Source organism: Giraffa tippelskirchi, chromosome 10 (assembly GCF_054371585.1).
Source record: "Giraffa tippelskirchi isolate mGirTip1 chromosome 10, T2T-mGirTip1v1.2.pri, whole genome shotgun sequence".
In the NCBI taxonomy this organism is placed as follows: domain Eukaryota; kingdom Metazoa; phylum Chordata; class Mammalia; order Artiodactyla; family Giraffidae; genus Giraffa; species Giraffa tippelskirchi.
In genome coordinates this window covers 125387029-125407582 of record NC_137284.1, presented here as the reverse complement: position 1 = coordinate 125407582, position 20554 = coordinate 125387029, and the positions used below count along the sequence as shown (strand labels likewise).

Below are 20554 nucleotides of genomic sequence, written 5' to 3'. Positions count from 1 at the left end.
TACCACAGCTTCCTTATCCATTCGTCTGCTGCTGGACATCTAGGTTGCTTCCATGTCCTGGCTATTGTAAACAGTGCTGCGATGAACATTGGGGTACACGCGTCTCTTTCAATTCTGGTTTCCTCGGTGTGTATGCCCAGCAGTGGGATTGCTGGGTCATATGGCAGTTCTATTCCCAGTTTTTTAAGGAATCTCCACACTGTTCTCCATAGTGGCTGTACTAGTTTGCATTCCCACCAACAGTGTAAGAGGGTTCCCTTTTCTCCACACCCTCTCCAGCATTTATTGCTTGTAGACTTTTGGATAGCAGCCATTCTGACTAGTGTGAAATGGTACCTCATTGTGGTTTTGATTTGCATTTCTCTAATAATGAGTGATGTTGAGCATCTTTTCATGTGTTTGTTAGCCATCTGTATGTCTTCTTTGGAGAAATGTCTGTTTAGTTCTTTGGCCCATTTTTTGATTGGGTCGTTTATTTTTCTGGAATTGAGCTGCAGGAGTTGCTTGTATATTTTTGAGATTAATTGTTTGTCTGTTGCTTCGTTTGCTATTATTTTCTCCCATTCTGAAGGCTGTCTTTTCACCTTGCTTATAGTTTCCTTTGTTGTGCAAAAGCTTTTAATTTTAATTAGGTCCCATTTGTTTATTTTTGCTTTTATTTCCAATATTCTGGGAGGTGGGTCATGGAGGATCCTGCTGTGATTTATGTCGGAGAGTGTTTTGCCTATGTTTTCCTCTAGGAGTTTTATAGTTTCTGGTCTTACGTTTGGTTTTAACCTTCTTGAGAGATGAAACTGTTTAATTGACTTTGGGGTCTTCCACTGCACCTGAAAGTGCTTTGCATGTAATAAGTGCTTGTTAGATATTTGCTATAAGCCTGAAGAAAGCAAAAATCAAAAGTAATTTCATTCTTAGAACTTCTTTTAAAAACTAGTGTTGCAGAATAATGTATTATTTTATTCTAAAGACAGACATATTTTAAAGAACTAAGTCATTTAAAATGTGGACTCATGTTTGAAGAAGATGTTTGAAACTGAAGACGTGCCATCACAGGGATAAATACGTAAATCATGTCACTAAATGTTACTTTTCTACATTTTCACTACTCATCACATTTTTTTAGAGGTTCATAACCACTTTTTGAGTCAAATGATTGACTGGGTCAGTGGTTCATGGTAAGAAATATGTTTGATGTATTATCCTACAAATGCTTTTGAAATTCTGCCTCTCTTTGCTGTCTGGTCTTACCTTCTGGCACTCAATATCCAGTTTCCTCATATGTCTGATTTTCATTCAGATGGATTGGCAAAATTATTCTGAGTATAATGCAAATATGTTTTTCTTTTGAGTTCAGAATATAAAGTAAACATCAGTAAGATTGGCTATCGTTTGTGATAATTCAGAGGAGTGTGAAATGTGTGTGTTCCTTTCACTAAGTTAAATAGTTGCCATGAAGACAAGGATATGATAATATCTTTTTCTTTGCTAAGTAAATAAAAGTAGAGATTTAAAATTTATATAACAGCTCCACTGGTTTTGGTGTTTACAGGTAAAATGTTTATAGGTTGAAGTTTATTTCTAATTACATTGGAATTGAAGCCAAGACATAGTTTCAGTAGAGCAGAAAACTTTGAATGAGTACTACTTCAAGTATTCTATAATAATTAAGTTTAGACTTAGCTGTACATGTTAACTTAATTGAAAAGGATGCTTAATCATTGTTTTTTTTTTTTTTTTTTAGATAGGTAAGACAGTAAGATAAAACTTTTTAGGATTAAGGCCTCTCAGAAGTCTTAAGGAGCCTGATTCTGTATGTAATTTAGTGTAGAATGCCAGCAGAATCCAGAGCAGTTGAGTTCAGGTCCTGGCTTATGCGTAATAAAGTGCACAACTTAGGGAAGATTATTAACCTACTCCATGCTTCAGTTTTCTCATTTGTAAAATGGGTTCGTCAGAACATCTCACACATAAGAGTTCCCTAGTGGCCTAATGGTTAGGATTCCAGGCTTTCACTGCCATGACCTGGGTTCAATCCTTGGTCGGGGAACGGAGATCCTGCAAGCCACTTGGTATGGCCAAAAATAAATAAAAAACCAAACAAAACATCTCACTTATATTGTTGCTGTGAGGATTAAATGAGATATTTCATATAAAATGCTTAGAACAGTGCACAATTAGTGCTCAATAAGTATTGGCTTTTATCATGAATAAATGCTAGAAATGTAAAATGATAAATGTAATATGACTAAGTAGAATTCTTCTTCTTTCAACATGAGATAGTCACAATACTTTCTTTACTTCAGATGTTTTTCCTCCTTGGTCCTTAGTGGTCCTGAAGAAATTAGTCTTCTTTAAAGTATGAGGGACAAAGCAAAGCAGGTTAAATTGTGTAGGAAGTTTGTCATGCAAGGAAATGGCATTAGGGTGAAAAAGAGGAATGTCAGGATCTCTTTCTGATGAGGGCTTTTTTTGAAGAAGTCTTCTTCCTGAATGATGTGTTCTCCATGAATGTTAGCTTTTTAATTTCTCTTTTAACATATTTCTCCCAGATAATCTTTTATAGTTAGTTAATGAGTGAGGCTGAGCAGAAGAACATGAAGAGAATTAATTGATTCAGTTAAGGATGTGCAACCTTAGCAAATGCAGGGGACAGCAGAGTGATTGTGGGGCTTCTAGTCTACTCCAGCGATTTGGGGTGCTTTTCAGGGAATATTAAATGTGAAACCAAGGATATATATGCAGGACAGAGACATAACACTAAGGCCTGCTAGAGTGGGAGGGTCTGGGAGCAGAGAGGTTAAACAGAGAAGAGGCGGTGGTATAGGGATGGCTTAGAGACTAGGAAATTTGAGTGTGAGTTATAGTTTTGCTCTTCACCAACTGTGAGATCTAGACAACATACTTAAGCTCCCTAGGCTTAGTTTTCTGACCTGTAAAAATGGACATTGTGATACCTACCTCATGTGAGATCATTTGGTTTCACTGATTGCCTCTGTATACTCCATATAAGAGCCAGATTATCTAATTCTATAAATCAATGGTTTCCCATAACCCTTAGAATACTACCGCAGATCCTTACCAGGCCTATAAGGACCCTTATGATCTGACCCTGGCACACCTCCCTGACCTCACCTTCCACTATTGCCTCTTTTACTTACCATGTTCCAGCTCCAGAGATGTTAATAATAGGGGAGGCAGGTGTGTTGTATATCAAAACTCTTCTGCTATCTTGGTATTTTTTCTATAAATCTAAAACTGTTCTAAAATAGTTTAAAAAATTTGTGAACATTTTCTTACATGGTGCTTTGTTCTTCTGTTTCATCATTTTAAGTGCCGCCTTTGTGTTCCATCACATATGGATATCATAGTTTATTAAACCTATCTCTGATTTGGTGGTGTTTCAATTGTAGCTAGTAGTTTGTACCCACATCTTTGACCATACCTGTAATTAGAGGAAGGTTTCTTTTGTTATGGAGGCTTGTCTTCTTTTGTTTTATTTTATTTGTGATTTCTTCTCTAATTTTTTCTCTAAATTTTATACTCTTGGGGGATGACTTTAATTTACTTTGATTAATTTTTATTGAAGTATTTGTTGTTTTAGTCACTCAGTCATGTCCAACTCTATATGACCCCGTGGATTGTAGCCTGTCAGGCTCCTCTATCCATGGGATTCCACAGGCAAGAATACTGTAGTGGGTTGCCATTACAATGTTATATTAGTTTCTACTGTACAGCAAAGTGAATCAGTTAAACGTTTACATATATGGGGAGTATGACTTTTAATACTATCTATGTGCTGGTGATTCCAGCCCAAGTGTTTGTCTCACAGGAATCTCCAATTAAACATATTTAAAGGCAGACTCTTATTTTCTTTGCCTTCAACTTGTTCATCTCTCCAACTTCCTTATTTCTGTGAATGCCTTCAGAGCCTACCCAGATATTCACCCAGAAATCTGGGAGTTACAGCTGGCTCCTACCTTACCATTTATCTGCTATCCCCTTTCCATATACTTTTTCACATGTTCTGTCCCTTCAGATCCTAAAACATGTCTTAAATTCACTGTTTTTCATTTCCATTGCCACCAACCTAGTCTGAACTATCAACAACTCATGCTAGACTCCTGCATTAACTGGTCCCCTTACTTTCCTTTTTTCACGTCATTCTTTGGATTTAATTACAAATGCAGTGGGAAGCCTGATGAGTTTTAAGAAGAAGGATGGCATGATATGATTTGTGATTTTAAAATGATCGTCTGAAAGATCTGGAAATAACAACTCCTTACCCTGATCTGCAAGGACTGGCATTGTCTGGCTTCTCTAAACCTCTCCTGTTTCATTTCTTTTCTCTTTCTTTTCATGCTTTGGTTATAGTGGTCATCTTCAGTTTTTGTTTTCTTCCTGTATGCCAGTCTCTTTCCTACCTTAGGGCTTTCACATGTTATTTTCTTTGTTTTTAAAGTTCTCCTCTATCTTCTCTCCCCACAGCAGTTCCTAAGACTGTTTAGTTTTTTTCTTCATTATTCTTAAGTCCAAAAAGGGCAGGACAATGTCTTTTTCATTTCTTTATGTGTAACCAGTACCTAGCGTAATGACTCACACAAAGCAACACTCAGTATGTGTTGAATAAATAAACAGTAATTATTGTTTTCGTTCATGCTTTAAAAATATTAGTGTGCAAGTTCTATTTTAGGTGCTATGAGTACATACAAAAGGTTTATAATACATAATTCTTACCCTGAAATAGTTTCCAATTTAAAAGAAGTGATTGAATAATGTTGTAGCATGGAGAAGGACGCTATCATTGGAGAAAAGTTCTACTGCTCATCTACGTGACCTCAGATAAATTATTTACCTTCTCTGTTCCTTTATCTATCTATAATATGCAGAGGTTTGACTAGAGTTTCTTAAGGCTTTGGATCTCAGATATGTGTACAGTTAATGATATGCTGGTTGAATCTTTTCTTCCAGGCTCCATTTTGGTTCTTTAAGTCTGGCTGGAGTTGTGAAATTCCCCATGTGATTGTGATGTACCACTAGGTTTAGGGACTACTGATTTAGATCTGTCTAGCTTTACCATCTCATGGTTTTAATTGTAATATGTGGCAGACTGTGAAAGCACAGCAGGAGTCAGGCAAATTAAGGTGTTGTATTTGTTCAGAGGCTTTCTTTTTTGGCTTGGGTGATGTGGGGACTTAGAGCTTTCCAGGTGGCACTAGTGGTAAAGAACTCGCCTGCCAATGCAGGAGATGTAAGAGATCTCCTGAATTCCTGAGTCAGGAAGATCCCGTGGAAGAGGGCATGGCAACCCACTCCAGTATTCTTGCCCAGAGAATCCCATGGACTGAGGAGCCTGGTGGGCTATAGTCCATAGGGTCAAAAAGAATCAGACATGACTGAAGTGTCTTAACATGCACTCAGCACGTGGGAACTTAATGAAATAGTATTGTTGAAATGGACTGTGAAGAGTGAATGGAGATTTCAGTAGATGCAGAAGTGATGCATGATTGGTGTGTAGTCTAGCTTAGTCAGAGGCTAGAATATATGCAAGGAAGCAGTGTAAGACAGAAGAGTCAATTTTGACTCCATGTTGGATCTGTTTCTTTGACTTTAACCGTTGCTTTTCATTGCTTTAGTTATTATCATCTCACATAATTGCCTGCCTCAGGGGACCCTGCACCTCTGCCTGAATGTTAAACTAAAATGGCTTTGTTCAACTCACAGGGAGGCAATCTGACTCTTTATTGTTGTTGTTTAGTTGCTAAGTCATGTCGCACTCTTTTGAGACCCCATGGATGGTAGATCACTAGGCTCCTTCTGTCCATGGAATTTTCCAGGCAAGAATACTGAAGTGGGTTGCCATTTCCTTCTCCCTGCCTACCTATGAATGGCTGCAGAAAAGAAGAAATGAACACATTCCCTCCTATTTTGCAAGATAAATGACCTTTTAACTTTATTTCCTCACCCTCTTCTATAAAACAAACGGGCATCCAGACCTCAATAAGGTGCTTATTTTGAGAAATTAGTCTGCCATCTTCTCAATTTGCCGGCTTTCCAAAGAGTCCGAATTCCTTGTCTCAACATGTTGTCTGTAGACTTATTGGCCTGCCATGCAGTTAACAGAGTGAGCTTGGTACCAGCAGAAAGGAAAAAATTATCCATTTTGATGCAATGGCGGTATGCTTCTCATCTTGTTTTTCCTCTTTTACTTGTGATGCTTGGTTGTCCTTTTGGAGATGAAAGATTATATTGTTTCATTTTATCTTCATTTTGGTAGAAGTAAAATGAAGTGATGGACACCATGGCGCTGCTTTGGGAAATGGACATATTCTTCCTCAAACCTTCTGGGGCTGTGCCCTTTGAGATTCACATTGACCACCCCATTAGTTTTCTGGTTAAATGCAAAGAATATCAGGACCCATTATTTTATCTAAAATAATAATTTTACTGTCAGAATGATTATTATTAAGCCAAAGCTGGCTGTTTTGTTTAGATGAAACCATATAAAGGCAACATTCTGAGTAAATTATATGGCATCCACATGATGAAATAATGAGCCTAAGTTTAGGGGATGAAAATAATGATATAATGCAATATTTAGAATGGGTATACAGTATGTAGTTATTAACCTAAAAGTCACATCCTGTATTCTTTTGATCTGTGGAAAATTTGTCATTAATTGCCAGGAAGCCTCTGAATTTTTCATACATAATCATGTCAGAGCTGTTGACTCTCTCCCCTTTCTCCTGCTTTAAAATATGTCTTTGTAAATAGTAGATAACTTTCAAATCTGGAATGCCCCTTTTAAACACTGAGTTGCTAAGTTTAGCCCTGTTGCTCTCATTTTTAAAAGAGAATTCCAACCCCCACCCAGACTTCACCTCTGAGTTGTCACTGACAAATCATGCTTTGTTTTTTGATGGCAGCTTGTGTAAAATCTTATTTAACCTTCCTCCCTGGTGGGAACCTGCTAGTTTTGAAATGCTTCTTATTTTCATGAGCTACCATTGTGTGGAGAAAATGGATATGATCTTCCACTTGGAAACAGTCTGTGAGATGAAGTCTGACCCTTCATTCAAACTCACTCTACTTGATGCTATTCTTATTAAACAGTTGTCAAAGACAGCTTATGTCTTCTGTCAAAGAAACACAGAAGTCAAAATTGAGAAGAAAGAATGAGGTAGTAAGGCAAGAAATGAGGAAGCTAGGCTGACCTCTAGCCTGGCATCCAGCCCATGGTTATCCCTGGTAACTGTCTCAGAACAATCTAAGAGCTTCACATTAACCTGTGACCAATGGTACTGATGAACCTATTTTCTGATTAGGAATAGAGAGGCATATGTAGAGAATGGACTTGTGGACACAGCAGGGGAAGGAGAGGGTGGGATGAGTTGGCAGAGTAGCACTGACATTTACACACTATCATGCGTAAAACAGCTAGCTAGTGGGAGCTGCTGTATAGCACAGGGAGCTCAGCTTGGTGCTCTGTGATGACCTAAATGAGTGGGATGGGGGTGGATGAGAGGGAGGCTCAAGAGGGAGGGGATATGTGTATACTTATAGCTGATTCACATTGTTGTATAGCAGAAACTAATACAACATTGTAAAGCAATTATCCTCCAACTAAAAAAAATAACAACAACAGCAATAACAAACGAACAAAAACCTGTGACCATCCAGTCAGCCCACAAGTTGATGCAGTCCTTTCTGTTGTTGGCCTATTGACTATCACTTGATTTTGAAATTAGAAAAGTGAAACTATCAAGCCCCATGTGACTTTTTGCTTGCAAGGAATCACCTTTATTAATGTGAATTCTTGACCTCCAGTAGCACCAGAGCTCTTTAGAGAGTGACTTTCACTAGTCCTTTTGAAAGGAACAACACCTCCACTCCCCAACATAGCTATTATCAAAGAGGCACCTTTCTTACAGTAAAACTTCAAACTTGAGTAAATGTCCCCAGTTTCAGGAAGAGCCTTCATGAGAAAATGACTTCTGTTGCATCCCTGGTATCTTTTCTTCTGCTACATTGTTAACAAATATAATATAGTCAGAGGTATAGACCTTGGAAACAAATTTAGACCATTTACTAATTTGCAAATTGTGTTCTATGTTCATATTTTCTAGGGTGGCATTGTAAGGTCGCCTGTACTTCAGCCAGTCCATGGTGGGGGGGTGGAGGGTATTAGCTGCTTATGTATTATTTATACATTATTTGGTTTGATACAGAAATTATGCCCTTTTTTTTTTAGATAAAAAAAGTTTTGAAACTAGTTTAGGTCAAATGCCCAAGATTTTATAGAGAAAGTGTCTAAAAGTCAGTGAGGTTAAATTATATATGTACAGTTGACAGAAATTAGAAACCATGAATCTGGACTTCCCATCCGGTACATTTTTTACTACAAAATGTTGATTTGATTTTCCATTTTGAAAGACACAGAAGTGATCTGTGAAATGGTGATTAGCACCAGGCAGCCCCGGGCAGCCCTGGAATGCTCCATGGTTCAAATGCCCAAGACCAGATGGAGGTCCAGAAGTGGATGACTCAAAGTTTATTAGTTTTGCCACCTGGGCAGTACAACCAAACCAGCTGCCACAAGGCAGTTCCAATTTCAGCAAAGCAGTAAATGAACATAAAAGTGAGTGTAAATCCCAAGAAAAAAGTAAAGTAAAGGAGAATGACTGCTGCTGTTGCAAGGAGATTCATCCAGGCTGAGCCCCGTTTATAACTCTTGTAGGAGACGCAGCTGCCAAGCCAGGTAGAGGGCAAGGACAGGTTGCAGAACCAAGCCCTGAAAAAAAAATCATCCCTTGAGTTGCTCCACAAGCCAGTCTCAATTTGGAATGTTTCTTTTGCTGGCTTGGTAGATTCCTGATCACATCTGATGATAACAGAATAAGAAAAGCCAGCCAATGCAATATCATGATGGTGCTATGAGGCCAGAAGCTTTTTTCCTGCAGACTATGGAAAGTTGTTATTTGGTCACCTCCTTTCCATAGTTCTGGGCCCTTGGAAGCATGGATAATCATTGGAACATAAGCCCTTTGTGGCAGATCACCAGGAATCAAGTCATTATCCTCATATGGAATTCAATAAGTACAGGTTTTCAATTTCTGTATATGAAATACTGCAAGAGTCAGAGGTTGATCCTACAGTTTTAGATGACCCTTTAATAGATCTGTAGTTCTTGAAAGCTGAAACAAGTATAATAATGAGGATATTGGCCTAGGGCCATGTTGAAAGAAGTCCAATAATTTTTATTTGAGAACGATTAATTAATTAATTTAAAAAGTTAAATAATCTTGATCCTCTGTGCCAGGAAGAATGCTTTGGGCAAAAGGAACAGAAAACTTGACTGAACTGACTTAACAAAATAGAGGTTTATTATTATTTTTTCATGTTATGAGAAGTTTAGAGGAATGTGGCACCTGACCAGTTCATTTGCTCAATGACGATGCAGGCTCTTTGTGTGTCATCTTGATGGAAAGTAAAAGGGGAAAGTAATATACTAGTTGCTGATGTATTTTGCAATGACTTTGATGCTAAAGGCTGGACCAGGGTTCCATCCACTGGGTCAACTTCTGCCTTCAGATGATCTTTTCAGGAGCGGGTGTTTCTGTGTTTATATTTCTCAATTGACCATTACTCAGGACTTAAGTCTCACGCAGTAATGTAATACTGCTCTGTTTTTCTTTGTGTGATGAAAGTGTGGTTGCCTGCATATTTTCTAACCAAGCAGGACAGTTTTCTCTTTCTCTTTTTTTTCCTTTTACAATGACATGAAGTGAAAGCAAATGAGAATGTTCATATTATGACCTTTTATTTAGGAGTAGAGATAAACAAGCTGCTTCTTTTTTTTTCTTTCTGGTAGGTGGCGTGTTTGACCCAGGTAGCTGCTAATTATCTTATTGGCCAAAAGGAAGCGAAAAGGTGGGGCACAGCTCATGGCAGTATTGTTCCTTACCAGGTAAGAAGACAACAATATAGGATCAGGCTACTAGAATCTGCAGTTTTGTATGACATGAGTTTGAGAAATGATTCCCACTTTAAGAAAAAAAAAAAAAACTTTCAGTGTATTCTCTCATATATCTTTGACTCTAACAAGGTTCTGTTGTTCACTTCAAATTCTGTGTTTTGCACATTTCTTCATCAGAAGATTAGTAACAGGACACTTAAATGGATCAAAAGAACTTGCTGAAAGTGAGTGACTTTTGGATTCATATGATGGTTTGCTTTTGTGTTTCACCAAAAAGAGGCACTGATTATAGCCATTTTATAAAGCCTGGTCTGTTCGTCACATCAATTAAAAACCAAATGTTACCTACCCCAGCTGACAATAATATTCTCACAGGCATGGAGAAAAATGAAAATTTGCGGGTGACAGATCTTCAGTTTTTGAGCAAAGCAGATGGTTCAGGAACTGCTGTTCTTTATTAAGTGTCTAAACTTGTCCTCAGAAATTCTTGACTTTGGCTAGTGTGAATGAATATGTGAAGAAACTATGATCTTTCAAAAATAAAAACAAAAATTGTCTTCAGACTCTTCAACAGAGGACAATGTTGGAAACCAGGATAATTCATTTCAAATGATGGACATTCAGGCTGCAGTTTTTGATATGTATGGAAAAAGTGTCTTTGAGTTTCAAGGCTTTGCAGTAAAATTCCAAATCACAGCATATAAGGAGGTGTTCATCATATTCATGTTTAAGGTGGATAGTCTATTTTTAGCTTATTTTAAAAGTTAGACTGTCTTTAAAAAATGCTTTATGTATACCTCTGTATCCCTCCTGGGTGTTTAAACTGAGAGCTCTGGTTCTTTGGTGTGCTTCTCAATTATTTCACTTTTAGGTGAAAAAAAATTAGAATCCTTGGCTTTTATTATTATAGGTAAGAGATATGGAAGACTCTGTATGTGTTTGTGTATTTCTATTCTTGGAAGACAGAACATGTACTTTTCCTTTTTGAATTGTCCCAGTCACATAAAATGGGATACTGTGCTTATTTGATCAGTTGATTGCAGCTTTATAATCTGTGAGAAATAAGAGAAGATTGACTAGAGTTTTTCCTCAGAAGCCCAGAATTAATTTGTTTCCTCTTGGTGGAGAACGAGTTCAGCACTGTGATTAAGGAATAAATGCAAATTTAGCTTGAATGAAACTAGCCTACCAAGATGGATCCTTGATATGCTTGTAGAAACTGGTCTGTTTTCAATTTTTAAAATAGATTTGGGAAATATTTTTATGGGTGAATTACAGGATAATTATAATTCAGTTTTCTGTAATAATTACAGCATTGCATCTCATTTATGTTGTCTGAGTTTTGAGCTGAAAGTCTATAATGGAAGATTCTGATGGTCTCAGGAATAGTTTAGGCATCTATTTCATTCCCTTACTTTTGATTGAACCCTATCTGAGGGATCAAGGACCTCAAATGCACGAAATAAAAAATTTTGAAAAGTAATGCTCTTTGATTTGTGTATTATTTTGTAAATATGTAGTTCTTAACGCCTTAGGTTGATCATCCACTTGAGCTCTTTCCTCCCTGTTTTTTGTCTGCCACCTTGTTGAAAATGGGGCTTCTGTGATAGCTCAGTTGGTAAAAAATCTGCCTGCAATGTGGGAGACCTGAGTTTGATCCTGGGTTGGGAAGATCCCCTGGAGAAGGCAAAGGCTACCCACTCCAGTATTCTTGCCTGGAGAACTCCATGGACTGTATAGTCCATGGGGTCATGAAGAGTCGGACACAACTGAGTGACTTTCACTTTTTGTTGAATATGAATAGATTAAACAAGGCTTCCCAGGTGGCTCATTGGTAAAGAATCCACCTGCCAATGCAGGAGATGCAGGTTCAGTCCCTGGGTGGGGTAGATCCTCTGGAGAAGGAGATGGCAACCTTCTCCAATATTCTTACCTGGAAAATTCCATGGACAGAGGAGCCTGGCAGGCTACAGTCCATGCGGTCACAAAGAGTCACACAACTTAGCGACTAAACAACAACAACACAGTTATCAATGGGGCCACTCCTCTTTTGATATATGACTACTATGATTGTTGTTGTTGTTGTTCAGTCGCTAAGTTGTGTCGGACTCTTTGTGACCCGATGGACTGCAGCAAGCCAGACTTTCTTGTCCTTCACCATCTTCTGGAGGTTGCTCAGACTCATGTCCATTGAATCACTATGCCATCCAATCATCTTATCCTCTGTCGTCCCCTTCTTCTCCTGCCTTCAGTCTTTCCCAACATCAGGGTCTTTTCTAATGAATCGACTCTACACATCAGGTGGCTAAAGTTTTGGAGCTTCAGCTTCAGCATCAGTCCTTCCAATGAACATTCAGGGTTGATTTCCTTTAGGACTGACTGGTTTGATCTCGTTTCAGTCCAAAGGACTACCATGATAATCCTTTAATTTAATAGCACATATATATCCCAAACTATCTCCCAGAGCTCTTCAATATCCTGGGAGCCTCTGTTTGCATGTTCTTCTCTGTTTTCTGGGCTCATGATCCATACTGATCTCCAATAACTATATCCTCTCTAGTATTATAGAAGATCCATTCACAAGTACGCTAAAAGCATAGGAGATTATACTGAATATTTTGAAGAAAAATGGAGTTCTTTTATAGATGAAAGTTATACAATCTCCATTAGGACTCTCACCTCTAATAGAAGTATACTGAGCCATCTCTGTATTCCCGAGAAGACTCCCTCTCCCCCAGTCCATATTACCTGCTGCAGGACTTGAGGGAGCTCACCAAATTACATGTGTTCTTTCAGCTACACTGTTGCCTCCACGGTCAGTATAAACTGCCCAAGAGACCAGCCTGGAGAATGAGACCACAGACACAATATCCTTCCCTTACAAGACTGCCAGAATGAATTCCGTTGTTCCTTACACATTTGCCTCCATCATTACCAGGACTCTCAGCCTTCCAGGCCATCTGTTATCACCTGGACAATGACTCCCAAATGGCTCTGTTCACCTCTTTCTTTGACTCAGTCATTTCTTCTGTCATTGGTCTTGGTGGTCTAGGATCTACGTAGCAAACTAAAGCAACAGCCTGGCTTCTCATAGCCTCCTGTTGCTCTTAATGATCTTTACCTGTTGATTCGCATGGCTCCCAGACACTTATTCTCTTAAAGGTGCACACAAATCATTTGGAAGTCTTGTTAAGATGCTGATTCTGTTTCCAGGCAATGTTGATGTTGCCCATCACAATGATAAGATTGTAGATCTAGGCTTGCCTATTATTGATGACTACACCATCTCATTTATATTCCACTGGCAAATCCAAGTGCTAATTGGTTGTAATAGTCCATCTATTCTGTGGCTGTGCTCAAGTGGTGAATATGGCTGGAAAAAACATAACTACCATGTTATGTTCTCACTTTCAATTCATGGTTATCTCTGTGTCTTACTCAGCAATCTAGCTATATTCACCTACGTGTTTATCGTCTCTCTCGGAGGTGACTATTTCACACTTCTCTTGAAATTTACCTCTTCTCTCCTCATCCTTAGCCAAAGACTTTGTCTTATACGACACTAAAAATTGATGCAACCGAAGAGAACTGCTTCCTTTTTGTTCTCAAAACATCATTGCCTCCTTACCTCCCCTCCCTAAAGGCATTGGTCGTGCACTTGAAATCTTCCATCACCTTTGTTATCCATCAGTAGATAAATATATGATTACATCCTTTACCTTAAAAATAACCCAGCCTTGGACACCACCTTCCCCTAAACCCTAACCCCTGAACTCCAGGCATGTCTTACTCCATTTACTGTCACATTCCTTCACGCTCTTAATTCTATTACACAGCTCTTCAAAAGTGCTGGGTGGCGTCCACTGGAAGGAAGCCCGGCACCTTGTGTTCTAGAGTGCTATTTGTACCTCACAGGTAAAGAGATCTTACAGCACCCTGAAACCTCAGGAGTCTGGGTGCTGTGGACTAGCTAGAGGAAGCCGACTTTCTGGACACTTCATTCATAAGAATAGTCTTATGCTTTATCCTGAACTTTTCAAATGTAGGGCCTTCAAAGAGAATTTTTCCTTTAAATGGCTTGTAATGGCCTGTTAATTCACATGGTGATTTCTTCTAAATCTAGTCCCCCCCCGAAAGAAAAAACTTCCAATTCATGAGAGTGAAGAAAACAGTTATTCAGATAATTAAATAAAATCATGTCTCCCTTTCTTCAGTATGGGCTCATTCAACCAAGGAGTAGAGCAAGAAGCAGTGCTGTGTTATTTCTGGTAGGGACATTATACTGTATATTTAATTTGGCGTAAGCAGAAACTTAGGCAGTAAATTTCAAGTTTGAAGAGATGCAGCACTTTACTATCATTCCTTAGAAAAATGTCAAAATGATGTTAAATCATAGCAGATTAGGTAACCTTGGGAATCTTTTTTTTTTACCCATGTTTAAGAGTTGTTAAAAAGCCAAAATGTGAATGACACACATCTGTTTCTTCTTGTATGATTTTTTTTGTACCATAGTTGCACTAAAGCATTCATTCACTGAAGTTTGAAAGTACAACTGAAGCAAGCATATGATTGTAATGTGTATCTTATTTAATTGATGGATTGATAATGACAGTAATAATAATCATGCTGGCTTTCACTGAACACATACCATGTGTAACTGGGATAAATATATGTATGTATTTTTTTCTTTTTCATTTTACATGAATGAAATGGACATTTAGAGAGATAAAGCTGTAGCTGGGAAAGTCAAAGGGCCTGGGTTGGAACTATGATTTTCAGTTTTCAAAACTTGTTTCCTTTCTCATTGTATCCAAACTGTGGTTCTTTTGATGCTCCTCACAGTGTGGCTACCTGTCTTAGGTTCTTCCACAGATAGAATTCTTCTGAGCTGTTTCCATCGTCTCTTTGACAAGGTGCATGTGAGCATGCTCAGTCATGTCTGACTCTTTCCGACCCCATGGACTGTAGCCCACCAGGCTCCTCTGTCCATGGAATTCTCCAGGCAAGAATACTGGAGTGGGTTGCCATTTCCTTCTCTAGGGGATCTTCCCGACTGACCCAGGGGTTGAACCCACATCTCCTGCAGTGGCGGGCAGATTCTTTACCACTTCAGCCATCTATGAAGCCCCACTTTGACAAACACCCTGTTTATTATGAGTTCAGAGGGTCTCAAACCTAATTAGTGACCTGGCTATGGAAGGATATTTGAATTCTGAGCCATGCGCCTCTGAGCTATGTGCCAGTTGTAGGCTCCCATCTACTGTGTTTTCATTCATACTTTCAAATGACTCCTGATAAATAAACCACAGTTTCTTGAGCCCCCTATGGAATAGGTGCTGTTTTATTAATAGTTCTGGAAGCCTTCCAAATAAGGAAGAACTAGGCCCTTGATTTCAAAGAACTCAGAGGCAATATAGCAAGGGCAGCTGAGAGGATTTGAGCTTTGGAGTCAGATAGACATGGGCTCCTAACTTGGCTTTGCCACTTGATGGCTTTGAAATCTTGGACAAGTCTTTTATATCCCTGGTGTTAGCTGCTCCTGTGCAAAAAAGCTGATGGTGATAGTTGTTTCTGTGTTCATTGATGTATTTAAATGAGATATACTGAATGCTTAGAGTTTTGTGTAGTACTTGACTCTAATAACTGTTTGATGAAAGGTGGCCCATTACTATTTCTGTCGGTGAAATGATAATTATACCTTTGTAAAACAGTTTCTAGGAAACTATGAAATAGTTCCCTATGAATATGACCCATGACAGCTTAGGGGCAGAGTAAACAAACATACATAGCTTATTTTCTTTCCTAATGGAATTTCCACTTTAATTTCTTCTTCTTTTTTTTTTCTTTTGAAAATAAAAAGGAGGACGATGTTCTGTGGTACTTTTCTTTAAAAAAAAAGCTATCCTGAATCTTTTTTAGAAATTGTGGTATCAAGCCATTGCTCAAATGTAGCATTATTGAAAGAAAGGCAGTTTGAAGAGAATCATATATAGCACCACCACTCAATTGTCGAAGGGAATAAGGTTTCTAGTTTACTGAAGTGTTTAGTTAATTAAGATTTAGTATAAATTCATACTTAATGAAATGAAACATGACAAAAATGATTTTCAGAAGTAATCTCTGAGGAGCCCACAAGGGAGCCTATTTCTATAAAAGAGACATACCTACCTCTTTGAGAACCAAAAATTGTGGAGATTTCTCCTTATGATTTAAAAAGTGAGAGAATGACAGAATATTCTGAACATTTGTTCTTATAACCTTAAGATTACAGTGAACTTGGATAATCTCTACCCAGTAAAAAAATGCCTGAAGATTTTTTATTGGGAAAAAAGGTGTAAGTGATAGCAAATGGGTTATGTTTCAGAGGTTTCTGCAAACTTTTGGAACTTAGCACTGACAAGTTAGAATATTCAAAAGTTTTTTTTTTTTTTTTTTTTAATTTAAGGCACGAATTGTCTGAATTTCCCCTATCCCTTTTGTTCTAAAGGTTTTCTCCAGGTAGCTTTTGATTATTTGCTTTGAAGTTTATTTTTGTCTTAATCCTTATGAATCTGGGATTCTTGTTAAAACAAAACAAAATCATTTATTTGAAGATCTTGGTTACTTTGAAACCACTTGGCTAGGATTCTGCCACAGTCTTAAGAACATAGGTAACTGGGCAGTCCAATAGGCAGATAAAATTAGGGCAGACATTTCAGCTACCGGCAAGATGGTTGCCAGCCTTTCAGCTTCTCCTTAGAAAATCTTCAGCTTTCTCTGATTTAGAATAAAATCCCTAAATTTAAAACACTAATAAATTAGGCAATATGATGTTTAAGGAGAGCATATTGCACAAATAATAAACATATATATGACTGTTCAAAAACTATTGTCATTTTTAAAAATCAGTATTGCCTTTAACTGATAAATATGGTCTCTTTAATACATTTCACTAAGAGGTAAAATAGAAACTTGGACCATAAAGAAGGCTGAGCACCAAAGAGTTAATGCTTTTGAACTGTGGTGTTGGAGAAGACTCTTGAGAGTCCCTTGGTCTGCAAGAAGATCAAACCAGTCCATCCTAAAGGAAATCAGTCCTGAATGATCACTGGAAGGACTGATGCTGAAGCTGAAGCTCTGATACTTTGGCTACCTGATGTGGAGAGCTGACTCATTGGAAAAGACCCTGATGTTGGGAAAGATATAAGACAAAAGAAGAAGGGGGCAGCAGAGGATGAGATGGTTAGATAGCATTACTGACTCAATGAACATGAATTTGAGCAAACCACAGGAGACAGTAGAGGACAGAGGAACCTGGCATGCTGCAGTCCATGGGGCCACAAAGAGTCGGACACAACTTCATGACTGAACAACAATAAAAGTAGAAAGAGGCACAAGGAAAGGCATTGTTTCACAAGGAATAAATCTGAAATTCGTTTAGGATCTTACCAGTTTCTCTTACATTCTCAATATTCTTCTCAATATATGTCCAGAATTGATGGGACTGTATGTTGTCTTACGCTTATCAAATTTGGCTAAAATGATTCTAAATAATCAAATGCCATTTTGAATATTCAGCTAAGTAATAATATTAATATTATTGACTAAATAATATTGTATTATAATAATCAGTGTAATCACCAGCAGTAACATTTATTAAACGATTGCTGTGTCTGTTATTAAGTATCAATACTTTATGTATATTAATTCTATCCTCACAGCAGCACTGTGGACTAGATATAGCTACCATCCTCACTGTCAGATGAGGAAACTGAGGCATGAGAGGTTAGGTAACTTGCCCAAGGTCACATGTAAGTGTGTAGCTGGGATTCAAACCAAGGTAGATGGTTTAGTCACTAAGTCATGTCCGACTTTTGTGACCCTATTGACTGTAGGCTGCCAGCCCCTCTGTCCATGGGATTCTCCAGGCAAGCACACTGGAGTGGGTTGCCATTTTCTTCTCTAGCTGATATATAGGCAGATGATGTGATGCTACTTACTTCAACTGACATGTGTAGTTTCATTTTCTATCTTCATCTCACTTTTGAGGAAGAATTATGTGACATTTTCTTCTACATAATTTCCCCTTTAGGACTACCAAGAGTAATTGAAGAGGTATCAATAATTCTGTTGTTTACTTCTTACCAGGATCCTTAATTATGCCTAAATAGCAAATTTCATTTGGGAAATCAGGTTGTACATCTTTTGAAGAAATCCTCTGATTACCTATGCTAAAATTGTAGTAGACTTAAAATCAATTTATAGTGGAACAGCCATCTCCTGCTCCATCTATGTAATGGGAACAATACTGTCCTTGAACAGTAGAGGAGCTTGAGATGGCCTTAGCTATTGTGAGACTTATAGTTTCTGGTTTTCAAATGGTATTTCTGTGAGTTTTGGAGGCTTTGGCAGGAATTGGGGTGGGAAGAAGTTAACATGGGGAGGAGAGAAGGGGCATGGGGTAGGGAAGAAGCCAGGTAGGCAGATCTCCAAGTGCTCCAACCCCATTTCAATCAGAGCAGCTCCACTTTTTGTTTATTTGAAAAATAAGGTCTATCACTTAACAGTGATTATTTGTCATAGAACAACCGACCTGTACTGAAGATCCCACAGGACCAAAAAGTGGGTTTTCACACGTCTGTGTGTGTGTTTCCTCCTTGTTGGTGGTTCTTAGAATCAATAAAGGGTCTGTTCCAGCTGAGATGGAGGTCTTGGCAGGAGTTTGTGTGAGACCTCGCAGAGCCCCTCTGTGGAGGAGCACACGTGTTACCTCCCAGCTGAGAGTCTAGCCCGGTGTCTCTGTGTGGAGGTCAAGGCTCCTTGCTTTCAAGTTGTAGTGCTGGAGAAGACTCTTGAGATTCCCTTGGACAGTAAGGAGATCAAACCAGTCAGTCCTAAAGGAAATCAACCCTGAATATTCATTGGAAGGACTGATGCTGAAGCTCCGATAATTTGGCCACCTGATGTGAAAAACTGACTCATTGGAAAAGAGCCTGGTGCTGGGAAAGATTGAGGGCAAGAGGAGAAGGGAGCAGCAGAGGATGAGATGGTTAGATAGCATCACCGACTCAATGGACATGAGTTTGAGCAAACTCCAGGAGATAGTGAAGGACAGGGAAGCCTGGTGGGCTGCAGTCCATGGGGTCACAAGGAGTCAGACATGACTTACTGACTGAAAAGCAAGGCTCTTTGGCTCAGGTAAATCATGTGAGACTGGATTCCAGAAACAGTTGGACCTGGGGATGTCCAGGGCAAATGCTGTGGAAATCCTGAGTAGGTGTGCTTAGCACTGATACAATACCCTGATGGCTCCCTGCTCAGGTGCAGTTTACCTGGGGGGAAAGAACTGAGTTCTGATGTGGTGCAAATTACTCTTACAATATAATTCAGTATTGGGCCCAAAAGCATACAATGAAAGCAAAGCTATATGATGTTAAATTCTGAAGTGAGTGTATGTTGGAGACTCGAGCACATCATGTCCACATATTTAAATGTGGCTGTAAAGTATGCTCTTTCCCCTCCTCATTCTGTTTCTGGCATTTAGGGGAAGGGGCTCTGCTGCAGGGACTTTGCTCAAACAGAGGAGTTGCTATGTGTACAAGCTGAATGGGGCTAGGTTTTTAAAAAATCATGTTAACAATTCATTTGACCTGATTTTATTTTATTATTATTAAAAAATTTTTTTATTGGGGTATAGTTGATTTATGTTGTGTTAATTTTAGGTATACAGTAAAGTGAATCAGTTATACATACACACGTATGCACTCTTTTTTAGATTCTTTTCCCATATAGGCCATTACAGAGCACTGAGTAAAGTCCCTTGTGCTATACAGCAGGTCCTTCCTTATTAGTTATCTATTTTATACATGCTCGTGCTCAGTCACTTCAGTTGTGTCAGACTCTTTGCGACCCTGTGCACTGCAGCATGCCAGGTTCCTCTACCCATGAGATTCTCCAGCAAGAATACTGGAGTGGGTTGCCATGCTCTCCTCCAGGGGATCTTCCCGATCCAGGGATTGAACCTGCATTTCCTATGTCTCCTGCACCGTAGGTGGATTCTTTACCCATTGATTCACCTGGGAAGTCCACTTTATACATATTAGTATGTATATGTCAAGCCTAGTCTTCATTCTCCTAATTTTAACTGGGAAATTATTCTCAAGTGTGTCTTGCCTCTTCTCTTTCCTGAGTGTGAAAGCAGGTGTGAAATGCCAGGTTTTTGTCACTTCATGGAGCAGTGGCATCGGAATTACCTGGAAGCTTGTTAGAAATGTTAGATTCTCGTTTATTCTACTGAACTAGAATCTGAGCTTTAACAAGATCTCCAGGCGATGTATTTTCATGTTAGATTTTAAGAAGTCACCTCTCAAGTGTATGAGAAATCCTTTTGGTCATTGCACTATGAATCCACTAGATGTCATTCGTGTAACCTGGTAATGGGAAGGGTGCCTCCCCCCCCCCCCCCAAGTGGGAACTTGGAAGAATCCATGAATATGAACACGTTATTAGGTGATTTCCTCCCCATCCATAGAGCTACTGATACACATGTTGATTATGTAAGGTAGAACTACCCTTCTTGCTGGTTCACAGTCCTGGAGAGAG

At 38.8% G+C, this 20554-nt stretch overlaps 1 protein-coding gene and 1 long non-coding RNA gene across 25 annotated transcripts in view; one reads left to right on the top strand and one right to left on the bottom strand.

Moving 5' to 3' along the window:
* SUGCT (succinyl-CoA:glutarate-CoA transferase) overlaps positions 1–20554 on the top strand; it is a 714763-nt gene that overhangs the window by 124561 nt on the left and 569648 nt on the right. For all 24 annotated transcript variants that reach the window (XR_014067752.1, XR_014067751.1, XR_014067749.1 and 21 more), the window contains exon 9: positions 9869–9964. Coding sequence is in view for 13 of the 24 variants with exons in the window: in XM_081537409.1 (XP_081393535.1) it covers positions 9869–9964 (96 nt within the window). In the remaining 11 variants the exon portion in view is untranslated. The remainder of the gene's footprint in view (positions 1–9868; positions 9965–20554) is intronic.
* The window catches only part of LOC145524682 (uncharacterized), a 39955-nt gene continuing 27774 nt past the window's right edge, over positions 8374–20554 (bottom strand). The window contains exon 2 of the long non-coding RNA XR_014067759.1: positions 8374–11025. This is a non-coding gene — a long non-coding RNA (uncharacterized LOC145524682). The remainder of the gene's footprint in view (positions 11026–20554) is intronic.